The sequence below is a fragment of the Hippocampus bargibanti genome, linkage group LG04 (assembly GCF_051943395.1).
Source record: "Hippocampus bargibanti isolate YZ-2025 linkage group LG04, ASM5194339v1, whole genome shotgun sequence".
NCBI classification, from domain to species: domain Eukaryota; kingdom Metazoa; phylum Chordata; class Actinopteri; order Syngnathiformes; family Syngnathidae; genus Hippocampus; species Hippocampus bargibanti.
This window is the reverse complement of record NC_142737.1, coordinates 14761967-14774094: the sequence shown is the minus strand read 5'-3', so window position 1 is coordinate 14774094 and position 12128 is coordinate 14761967. Positions and strand designations below refer to the sequence as shown.

Below are 12128 nucleotides of genomic sequence, written 5' to 3'. Positions count from 1 at the left end.
CCAATGGTAGAGACTTCTGAAATGTTATTCTTGTACTTGTGTTTCAGTTTTTAATGCATCCACGAAAACGTTAAGCTATTTTACACTCAAAAATATTAATTTTGATGTCCAGCATTTCCACCGGAAAAGGAATCCTCCTATTTCCGATTACGTTTAACGTTCACGGAAGTGCTATAAACTGCGAACTGCGCCTCTGTTGTTTACACAATGTTGCATATTTTGACAGTTACCCTGTTGGTGTACTGTAAGTCCGTGATCTTGTATAATTGCTGATTAACATGAATCATATATACAAATAAGACTGGCTTTATAATGGTCCATGTACCTAGCTATACCACTGAAATGTATTATTTTTGTTAGAGTAAACAAAATACTATTTCCACTTGACGGATCAGATCATCGGGATGGAAAATGAAACCGCAGCTACTAAGGGAGAGGGTTACCTCTCCAGAATGGCCCTCAATGACAACAAAGCTGGAATGGAGGGTCTTGACAGAGATAAAATCAACAAGATCATCATGGAATCCTCAAAGGTAGTGTCACTAATCCCTGTTTGTGGTGACGCTCTTAATAGACCATCCACTAATTTCCATATTCAAAATTCGGAGTAGAAAAGTAAAAGTGTAGTGAAGTGTAAATGTTTTACAATGGTGGCTTTTTTTCAAGTGAGAGTTCTCCTTTTCAAGACTGTGTCCAATCTTGTGTAACCATGTCTTATCTCCAAGACAGTGATATATCTAGCCCCGAAAAGATTATAATTCTGTTCTTGCCGTTCACTTGAAGGGATCCAAGTTTTATGAGAATGAGCTGAAGAAAGAGCACCAGTTGAACCAGCGCATCGAGAAAATGATGCTGCATAAAGCAGATATCACAGAACAGCAGTTAAAGGCAGCCCGAGCTCAGGTAACATAATGGAAGCACTGTAAAGATTTGAATACATCACGACACAAGGCATCACTGCCCTCCTGTTAGGTGGAGATGACGGCCTCTGAGCTGGAGAAGAGTCGTGATCTGAGCCGAGTCATTGTGCATGTGGACATGGATGCTTTCTACGCCGCCGTGGAGATGAGAGACTGTCCTGACCTCAAGGACAAGCCCGTGGCTGTTGGATCTATGAGCATGCTGGTCAGTGAAAAGATTGTTATTTATGTCTTCATTCCTACCATTGGCAACTTTGTTTGCCTTTCCTGCACAATGAGATCAAAAACTAAATCATTCATTATAGAAATAATTGATTGACTGACAGCGACAATAATTTAACAGAATGCATATAATTGGGACTATTTTGTGATATCTTATAGTTAAAAGATATAGACAAAAATATATGCATTACAGTTTTGCATCCCAAAAAATTCAACCGCAATAATAATAATACTACATTTCATTTATAAGTGACATTCATAGTTTTAAAGTGCCATTCATAGTTTAAATATTGTTAAATTGTTGTATCAATCACAACAAAACCTGATTGTCTTTACTTTGGCACGTTTTTGATGCAGTTTGACTGCACCACACAAAATATGCAGATGTATATCATATTGTGGCTGCTACTTGTTATCTAATACACATGTGCATTAGTTCCATATTTTAAATATGAAATGTACTGAAAAGTAAAATATGACCATTCTACAACACAATGAGATTGAATACCATAACTGTTTGAAATTTGATGCCCCATTCAAAGCACAGCTTTTTAGATGCAGTCGTCACAATTTATTTGTTTATTTGGTAAATTTATTTCACACTTGTGTTTTTTCAGTCCACATCCAATTACCATGCCAGGAAATATGGCGTTCGGGCCGCTATGCCAGGATTCATAGCCAAAAAACTTTGCCCTCATTTAATCATTGTTCCATGCAACTTTGATAAATACAAATCAGTGAGTAATGAGGTGAGGGCGACACACTCACAAACCGTCATAAACACAACTCCCCTGCCTAAACCACTGCCTCATCAGTTTTGTGTCTCTATGTTAGATCAGAGAGATATTTGCAGACTACGATCCTCAATTCCAGCCAGTGAGCCTGGATGAAGCCTATCTGGATTTTACAGAGCACCTGGAACTGAGGAAGAGTTGGCCAGAGGCCTGTCGGACACATCGCTACAGCTCCTGGAGCATTGACATAGGCATGGATAACTATGTACTGGATATGCGATGACAAAATATGACATCTGAAATGTATACTGTTCTTTCAATGTATAGAGCAACCAGAACACCAACAGGAATCAGTGGCGAAAGGCTTCTCTCCTGTGCTGTTTGAGGAAAGCCCAAATTCCTCTCAATCCACGTCAAATTTCCAAACTGCTGATGCAACGGATAAATCCACAGAGATTTTTGGTACGTCTGTTGAAGAGGCTGTGAGAGAAATGCGCTTCCGCATTGAGCAGAAAACCATGCTGACTGCCAGTGCAGGTGAGAAGACACTAACCCTTAGATATAGTCCAGTGGAGCCTGCAAAAACTGCTTGATGTAGAACTTTGAAGGTGACCAATGAAAAATAACGACATTTAGCTCCTCATCCAAAAAGCTTCGTCAGCGAACTTTGGAGGATGTAATCATCCCAAATGGCATTGCTCATAGTGTACTGATCCTTTCCTCTGTCACATAATATTCAATTACTGGTTCTTGGTCATCTGTAAACATGATTAATTTGCCATCAAAATGTTACCCTTGTATGGCAGAACCTCGAAAAAAATCAACACAGAGTTGAATGGTGATATTTTTCCTCAAATTTCAATTTTCTTTGGATGTTAGGATTTATTAGCTGTTCATTTACTAATCTGCCATTTATTTGTGTCCCTCTCCAGGCATCGCTCCAAATATGATGCTGGCCAAGGTATGCAGCGACAAAAACAAGCCTAACGGACAGTACAGACTGGCCTCCAACAGAGAGACCATCATGGCCTTCATCCAAAACCTTCCAGTTCGCAAAGTAATAATAATAATAATATGAATAATTACACATTTCATTTATAAGCGCCTTACAAAACTCTCGAGGTCACTTTACAGTCACAGGATAAGTTTTTCTGTGAAAAACTTTTTCAGAATAAAAATCGATATAACCGGACTATCGATATATCCGATCCTGCGGCGTGTAAATTTTCTCATTCATAGAAATAGTATCGTAATAAGCAGTACTATCGATATAATCGATATAACGAGACTTTACTGTGTGTGTGTGTGTGTGTGTGTGTGTGTGTGTATATATATATATATATATATATATATATATATATATATATATATATATATATATATATATATATATATATATATGTATATGTATATATATATATATATATATATATATATATATATATATATATATATATATATACACAGTAAAGTCTCGTTATATCGATATTCAAGGGAGTCTGAAAAAATATCGATATAACCGGGACTATCGATATATCCGACCCTGTTTGCATGTAATTTTCTCCGTGCGTGCATAGAAATAGTATCGATATAACCGGGACTATCAATATATCCGATATCGATATAACGAGACTTTACTGTATATATATATATATATATATATATATATATATATATATATATATATATATATATATATATATATATATATATATATATATATATATATATATATATATATATATATATATATTGATAGATATATTGATAGATATATTGATCAGATAGAAATTATCCTGCGACTGTTATTATTAATTTATTTACTTATTTATTTATTTGTGTGTTTATTTATTAATTAATTTATTTATGTATTTATTTATTTTGAGCGCAGGTTTCAGGGATAGGGAAGGTGAGCGAAAAGATGCTGAATGCTCTCGACATCAGTACCTGTGCTCATCTTGGTCAGCAGATGGCGCTGTTGTCATTGTTGTTTTCCGAGACAGCCTGGCGTCAGTTCATTCGGGTTTATCTGGGTCTGGGCTCCACATACATAGTGAGGTAAATTTATCACTCCATTTCCTGCCCACTGAAAGTCATCATACCGTAATAGGCTTGGAGAGGAAATAACCCGCTTTTCTTTCATGTAGGAACGAAGAAAGAAAAAGCATGAGCACAGAGAGGTATATTTTGCATGATGAGTGAGTCATTTCAATCCACTTATCTCCTTGTCACTCTGTCTCCATCCTGTGTCACTATGAACAGAACATTTAAAGAACTAAACAGGCCTGATGAGCAGATATCTTTATGCAGAGAGCTGTGTGAAGACTTAGCAAAAGACCTGAGGAAAGAAGATCTTAAGGTATTGCTTGTCTGATGAGCTCATTTGATCCCCTTCGTTGCTCTGGGATTTTATTTGGAGAACACCGTGGCGCCAACATTGCTGGAAGTAACACAATAGGCATGGAAGATTAAGTGTTTTAAAGTTTTAACATTAGCTTTTGTTTCTCATTAGAAATAGTATTTGAGGGAATCCAATTGATTCTTGGGGGTGTCTCCCCATTTGTAATTCAGCATTGTATTTCTTACTACCTATTAAATTGATAAAGGAAGAGTTGGATGTTAGGCATGGTCATCACCCCCCTGCCAGGGCCCTGATGTAGTCTTGATAGCTTCAGCAAATGGATGGCCATTAAGGAGACAGCAGGAGCCACTGTCAGTGCTTGAAAATGTCTCCTAGGGAGCGACATGTTGCTGTAAAAGTGTGTGTGTGTGTAACTCACTTCCCTTTCAACTGTGTTCTCACTCTCCCAAAGGGTAAAACTGTCACACTAAAGCTGAAGAATGTGAACTTTGAGGTGAAAACCAGGGCTGTGACGCTACCGTGTGCCATCGCCACTGCAGATGAGATCTTTGCTTTGGCTAAAGATCTTCTTAAAACAGAAACAGAGAATGAAAGTCCACAGCCACTCAGACTGAGGCTTATGGGTAATTACACATTGCAATACAATAGCACTCTGACAGCAAATATCTTCGCTACGGCTTAAACATTTCAATGATTGGCTTTCTTGGATTATAAAAACTCAACACACGGGAAAATTATAGTCGGAATGTTTTTCCTGGATCCATGGGAAGAAAATGAGGAGACCTTACACAAGCACAACAACTGACAAGTTAATCCTCAAATATAAGACTTTAAACAAGTTACATTGATTTTGTTTGGGATTGATTTAATGGAAGCGTACTACCACATGTGAAAATTGTATTAATTGTTGATGTAGTGTCATATCACATGATAAAGTCGTATTTTCAGTTTATATTGCTGTCACCTTTGCCATCTCGATCACACTCTAGTTTTAAAGGACAACCGATGCCACTGGACAAGTTCTACCCATAATTTGTAAAATCACTTCAAATGTCTTCTACTGAGCGTATTTTACAAAGATTCCACCGCATATAGCTATATTTTACATTTTAAGAGTCGCGCTGAGTATTTAGGAAGTCTTGTTTTTGAGTTGGTGACGATTCCTGACGTGACATCACGTCAGGAATGGCCCTGACTGAGAAAGCGACACACAATGCATTTTGGGTACTTTGTTTGGTCTGAAAACTTCGTGTTGATCCGTGTTGATGGCGAAATTAGAAGGAAAACACATAAATAATGCGATGGTGAATCGTTGTGTGTTGCACCAAGACTACTATTTGATACGAGTTGACACAAATTCCCAGCAGACAAATCAGCCCATTTCCAACGAAGCTTGGGCGCCATCTTGTGCATTTTCTGGGACGCTACATTGGTGTCACTACCGGCTCTAATTGATATGGGAGGACTCCTTTAATTGATTGCAAACATTTATGCTTTTCTCTTCAGAACTATTTAAATCATATTCATAACTGGATGAGTAATGAGTATGTTATGTGCTTTGTTTTATTGTTTTTATTGTGAAGTGTCCTTGGGTGTTTTGAAAGGCGCTTGAAATTAAATGTATTATTATAACAAGAAAGCATCTTCTCCGAATCTGAACTCCGTGAGCCCATTGTTTTGTTTCTTGAGCAAGGCAAGACGACCGGGGCGTGACGTCACGAACTGGGGGCGGGACTTTCTGAAAATCCCCAGTTTCGAGCTGATTTGTGGCAGTTTTTGGACACTTTAAGTCATTTTTATTGGTGTTTTGCATTTGACTAATTATATCAGCCTGCGTGTTTTGGGTATTTTAGATGCTATAAAACGTTTTTCTGATGTCTGTTAAAAAACAAAAAAGTGACGTCGGTTGTCCTTTAAAAAATAGCTTTTAGTCACACATGCATACACACGGTCTTAATGTGCAATCTGAATCAAATGTGCTTTGACAATACAGCATCTGGTGAATTAACTCATTCACTGCCAAAGTGACTCCATTCCCGAATTTGTTCGGGTTTTGGTTTTACATGGGGGTCGGGGGGATGCCGATAAAGCGATGGTCAGACCTCTGGCAGTGTTTTTGCCATTTGCCTTTTGAACAGCTACCCCCATTTCAAGTTCAGATAACCTCAGACCCATATAATTTAGAAATTAACTTTTTTTTCTGATGAGAGAATATAGTCAAAGTAATTTTTCGCCGCGGGCCACATTGTAGTTATGGTTTCCTCTCGAGGGCCGTTATGAATTTGGGGAACCCATTAGAATGTTTAAATCCCTTCAAATATTACATATAGAGCACACAGCAAATTAATGAATAACTCGTTTTCAAATCTGAAGTCAAGAATAATGACTTTTATTGTGGTTGACATCCAAAAATATGAAATTTTGGCTCAGATTTTAGCAACCATCATGGAATTTAACAAGTTTGATTTGCTTTCGCGGGCCGAAAAAAATGATGTGGCGGGCCGGATTTGGCCCGCGGGCCTTGACTTTGACACCTGTGGTCTAAGGTTTCTTATGGTGCATTGAATGATTATGTAGCCCTAAGAGATGAAACGGTTTCTTCAGCCGTCATCTGTACTTCTTTGAAGGTGTCGGACGTTTAGCTCCTCATCCAATAAGCTTCGTCAGCGAACTGTGGAGGAGGAGCGAAACGTCCGACACCTTCAATGAAGTACAGACGACAACTGAAGAAACCTTTTCATCGATGGACCACTCCTGTACGACTGAGTTTACACAGATGCAGTCCGAATACTCAATATTCTGTGGGTCCTGGAAGTTGTGTGAACATGACAAAAACCCTGCCACTGGAGTAGACACATTTTTGCACGTCTGGCAGTGAATGACTTAAGCATGTTGTATGTTGTCTTATTTTCTACATCTTTTTGACCAAGTACCCAATCTCGATCAGACCATATCAGATATGATTGATGAAATGTCAAATATCCCTGGTGGAAGGTAATAAATGGCATTTTAATGTCAAAAAGAAAAAAATCATGTAGAATTAACTGTGCACAGGTGAGTAACACATTGCTATTCACTCATCCAACTCCTTCTCGTGTAGGTGTTCGTATCTCTGCCTTTGTCAGCCGGGATGATAAAAAGCCTCTGCAGAAGAGCATCATTGGTTTCCTCCAATCGGGAAAGGGAGACATCCGAGGATCCACCCAGGAATTACGTCAACAGTTTGAAGGGGATGGTCTCCAATCTTGTAGTCCTACAACACAAACGTGTCAGATTAAAGGGGAGGTTACTTGGCAAATCAAGAAAAAGGGCTTACTGGAGGACCAGCCTGTTGACGGGCCTCGGTTGTCTTTCTTTCAAAGAGCGCATGCCAAGAGATTGCAGCTTCAGGTTTGCTCACAAGAACGACAAAATGAATCATCTGTTCTTACGTTCCGAGACGAGGGTGAACATGAAAGGCCGGAGACACCAAAAAAGGGAATGGGGCCAAAACATACGACCTCACATCTTTCAGAAACAGATCCCCTTTGCCCTTCTGAGGCTGGACCGTCTACATCAAGCTCAGCATTGAATTGCCTCACCTGTCCTGTGTGTTTCGGCCATGTGATCACAGACGATTTGAATGTCTTCAACAGTCATATAGATCAGTGTCTTAGTAAAGGAGAGATCTGTATATTGAACTCAAATGCAGATATAAAGGAGAACCAGCCAGAAATGAAAGAGCAGAGGACTAAGGTACATAGGGACCAAGTAAAATATAATCAACGACCGGACCAAGAGCACTTGACAAATGATTATGTTCACACCACCACATTAATCAACGACGACAGCGGAACAGTGACCTCACACAGGCCTCGGTCAGATCATGACAAAGGTCCCTTTCTCGTCTGCCCGGTGTGTCAGCTGACCCAGGACACAAATGACCTCACTATTTTCAATTGCCACGTTGACCTCTGCCTGAACCAGGAAGTGCTGCATGAGATGGCGACCACACCCTCAGTTGAAACTGCAAACAGCAATTTCAGCGGTGAGTTCTCGTTCATTCAAATTCATGACAAATTACGATGGAATCTTCAAAGTCAAACGCAAGGTTTTCAGGGGCACCAATTGGTGTTGCCTCCGTCATGTGACAATAAAGGTTCCCGTCATTTACATATTATACTGGGCAGACTGGCATTCCAATATCACATTAAGTTCAATTTGGTTCTGTGGTAACTATCACACTTTGACATCACTAGTCCCATATAGAAAAAGCACCATTAATTCAAAAGAATAACAACAGGGTTGTTGTCCCACAGGATTTGAAGAGATATCACATTTCAGTTGAAATCTAAATAATACACTACAATACACTACACTACACTACAATACAATACATATAGATTTATACAGTGCTTTAACAACAGCTGAAACTGTAACAAAACGCTTGACTATAGACAACTATGATATACAGGAAATAAAGCAGTCACAAAGATGGCAAAAAGCACCAGGGAGTAAAACTAAATTATACACCAGGTGTCCAAGTCAAGGCCCGTGGGCCAAATCTGGCCTGTCACACCATTTTATTCGGCCCACGAAAACAAATCAAACTTTTGAAATTTCATGACGCTTGCTGAAATTCGAACCAAAATTTTAATTTGACCCATGTAAACCACAATAACAGTCATTATTTTGTCCTTCAAATGTGAAAACTAGTTATTCATTCATTTGTTGTGTGCTGTATATGTAGTATGTGGAGGGGATGAAACATTCTAATGGCTTTCTCTAATTAATAACGGCTCCTGAGAGGAAACTGTAACAAAAATGTGTCCCACGGCAAAAAATGTATTTGACACCCTTCTCATACGCCATTAGGTATTTCAATCTTTTTTGTTGTTGTTGTGTTCTCGAATTAAATATATAGATATACATCCTGTTCATGTTGAAACTGCCAATATCACTTTGGAAGGGGACTGTGGCCAATGACCTTCTTACTTATAGCAAGCCACACTGATGTGAAGCTCTTGTATTGATTCCCATAGAGAAAAAACATCTTATTTCACCCTGTGGGGCTTCTTCTTGCCAGTCTTGGAATTGTCCAAATCGCTTTTTCGCCTTTGTCTTTTCTTGTTCAAAGAACCAATTCTGGGACCGCAATTTCCTCTTAAACAATACTATCTCACAGATTGGATGCTTTATGTTTGGAACGAGTTGCTGCATGTATGGCAGTCCTTAGGTCATTTTGAAAAGTTTTATTTTTATTTCCCCCAAAGAGGAGAAAATAAAATTTGGATTGTCTGTGTTCACAGATACATGCATCCCCCCACCAAGGCAGGCAGGTAGTGGTAAAAGCAAAAGGTAAGACAGTGTGTTGTGGATAATGTCATACATTAAACCAAATAAAACAAAATGGCACAAAAAGTAAGGATAATTGTTTTTAATATATAATTTATTTATTGCTTCTTGACAATAATCTTACACCATTGGAAATGTGTATTACCCTTTTAACTCATTCACTGTCATCTTCTTTTCCTTTCGGCTTTTCCCCTCAGGGGTCACCACAGCGAATCAATGTCCTCCATCTATCCCGGTTTTGTGCATCCTCTTCTCTCACACCAGCTCCCTTCATGTCCTCTTTGACCACATCCATAAACCTCCTCTTCGGTCTTCCTCTCGGTCGCCTGCCTGGCAGTTCAAGGCTCAGCGTCCTTCTCCCGATATAGTCACTCTCTCTGTCCAAACCATCTCAGTCTGGCCTCTCTGGCTTTCTCTCCAAAGCCTCTAATATGAATTGTGCATCTAGTATACTGATTCCTAATCATATCCCACCTGGTCACTCCCAAAGAAAACCTCAACGTCTACCTCCAGCTCTGCTTCCTGTCTTTTCTTCAGTGGCACTGTCTCCAGTCCAAACATCATGGCTGGTCTCACCACTGTTATATACACTTTTCCTTTCATCCTAGCTGAAACCCTTCTATCGCACATCACACCTGACATTTTTCTCACGCTTCTTCACCTCTTTTCCACACTCTCCATTGCTCTGGACAGTTGACCCCAAGTACTTAAAATCCTCCACCTTCTTTATCTCTTCTCCCTGTAGCATCACTCTTGCACTTGGATCCCTCTCATTCACACACATGTATTCCGTCTTGCTGCGACTGATCTTCATTCCTCTCATTCACTGTCATCCCTGACTTTATTTGGGAATTGAAAATATGACGTAGAGCGTCATAGCATCATTTGTTCGGGTTTTGTTTTTTCATGCTTGGCTGTCGATAAAGCGCTGGCCATGGCCTCTGGCAATGTTTTTTTTTTCTTTTCCACAAGGGGGTAGATTTCCTTTTTTTCCATGTTAGCGCTTTTTTCCAGCGTCAGCTGTTGTTAAAGCGCTATATAAACCATAATGGATGTATTGCATTGTATTTTGGACAGCTGCCCTCATTTCAAACTCATACAAATCCTGACCCATATAATTTAGGAATTAACTCTTTTTCTGATGAAAGAAGAGAGTGTAATGTTTCTACCACTGCATTGAATTTTTATGTAGTCCTAAAAGTCAATATTCTGTGGATCCTGGAATTCAAGAGACAATGACAAAAACCTTGGCACTGGAGTGGACACATTTTTGCACGTCTGGCAGTGAATGAGTTAAGAGGTCCCACATTTGGAAGAAACATGCAACACACATATTCTGGCATTCATCAAATGTATGTAGAATAACATGACATTTTTGTGCTTGCCTGTCACCTCCAGACGAGACTCACCCTCATATCTGCCCTCAAAAAAGGCCAGAGGTCAGAGCCCTCACAACACCATTGACAAGTTCTTCAGATGATAGCACATCATACACAGGAAGTTGGAAGTGTTGGGAAAAAAATATTGCACTTCAACCTCAACTGAGATACAGTTCTTGTTGGAACCTATTTTTATTCACCTGCTCTTTTACTGTACAGTAGTCATAAAATGAATTCAAAACAAGGAAAACAATTTGACTATGTAAATATTTACGAATCATGTTTTATTCTACACAAGTGAAAACCTTGTATCATGCTGAAGTGATCATATATATGCTGATATAGTAATATTTATAACTTTTGTTTTGAAAGTGTCCTATGTAATGTATAACAATAAATTAATGGTGTCCTTCTATAAATGTGCTTGCAATAACTCTTTTTATCATTTTGTTGATATCTTTGATTTGTAAAATGTGATTGTTTATTTATTTATTTATGCATTTATTTATCCATTTATGTATTTATTTATTTATGTATTTATTCATTTATGCATATATTCATTTATTCGTTCATTCATTCGTTTATTCATTTATTTGTCCGCCCGTATGTATGTATGTATGTATGTATGTATGTATGTATGTATGTATGTATGTATGTATGTATGTATGTATGTATGTATGTATGTATGTATGTATTTATTTATTTATTGGTATTTTCTGTGTTAGATGAAAAATACCGTGAGAAACAATGTGTAGCCAGAGCAGAGTCGACCTTTGGGCCCCATTAACAGAATAGTTGGTGTGCCATGCTTCATGGTGGATAGAAAGTGCAGTACTGTAGGTAGTATCATACATGTAACTTATAGCTTTGTCTGCATAATGGGCTGCACTTCTTTATCTTCAGAATAGATTCAAATGTTTTTTGTAGAGCAGGCAGAGGTCCCCAGACAGTTTCTTCCACAGTCACATTAAAAAAAAACAATACAAACCCACTTTATTATATAGTTTATAATCTGCGTTACCTGTAATTATTTAAACACACTCCAAAGTCATTCCATGGGTGTAAGTAGATATATGTAAAGGGATTATTTGGATTTACTTATTCTTTTTAGTAAAAAATAAAATAATAACAGATTGGTGAGAAAGCAAAAAGGTCTAAAGATTTCTAAAGAAGTTTG

The 12128-nt window shown here is 38.4% G+C and overlaps 1 protein-coding gene across 2 annotated transcripts; it reads left to right on the top strand.

The window, feature by feature from the left end:
• The first annotated feature begins 178 nt into the window (after positions 1-178).
• Positions 179-11366, top strand: polk (polymerase (DNA directed) kappa). Of its 2 annotated transcripts, XM_088994239.1 has the most exons (14): positions 179-533; positions 784-903; positions 973-1125; positions 1760-1891; positions 1977-2127; positions 2204-2413; positions 2809-2933; positions 3768-3934; positions 4024-4056; positions 4139-4235; positions 4690-4861; positions 7339-8265; positions 9527-9575; positions 10971-11366. In XM_088994239.1, exons 1-14 carry the CDS (start codon positions 405-407, stop codon positions 11050-11052), a joined length of 2547 nt encoding a protein of 848 aa, XP_088850365.1. In that variant the 5' UTR covers positions 179-404; the 3' UTR covers positions 11053-11366. The 2 variants fall into 2 exon arrangements, with proteins under 2 accessions (XP_088850365.1, XP_088850366.1); XM_088994240.1 differs by lacking the exon at positions 1760-1891.
• The last annotated feature ends 762 nt before the right edge of the window (positions 11367-12128 follow it).

Bases quoted from the DNA above. Each gene is read 5' to 3' on its own strand.
- polk (XM_088994239.1), top strand. From the start codon at position 405: ATGGAAAATGAAACCGCAGCTACTAAGGGAGAGGGTTACCTCTCCAGA. The intron at 2,414-2,808 runs GTGAGAAGACAC...GTCCCTCTCCAG, and splicing joins CATGCTGACTGCCAGTGCAG to GCATCGCTCCAAATATGATG. The intron at 4,862-7,338 runs GTAATTACACAT...CTTCTCGTGTAG, and splicing joins ACTCAGACTGAGGCTTATGG to GTGTTCGTATCTCTGCCTTT.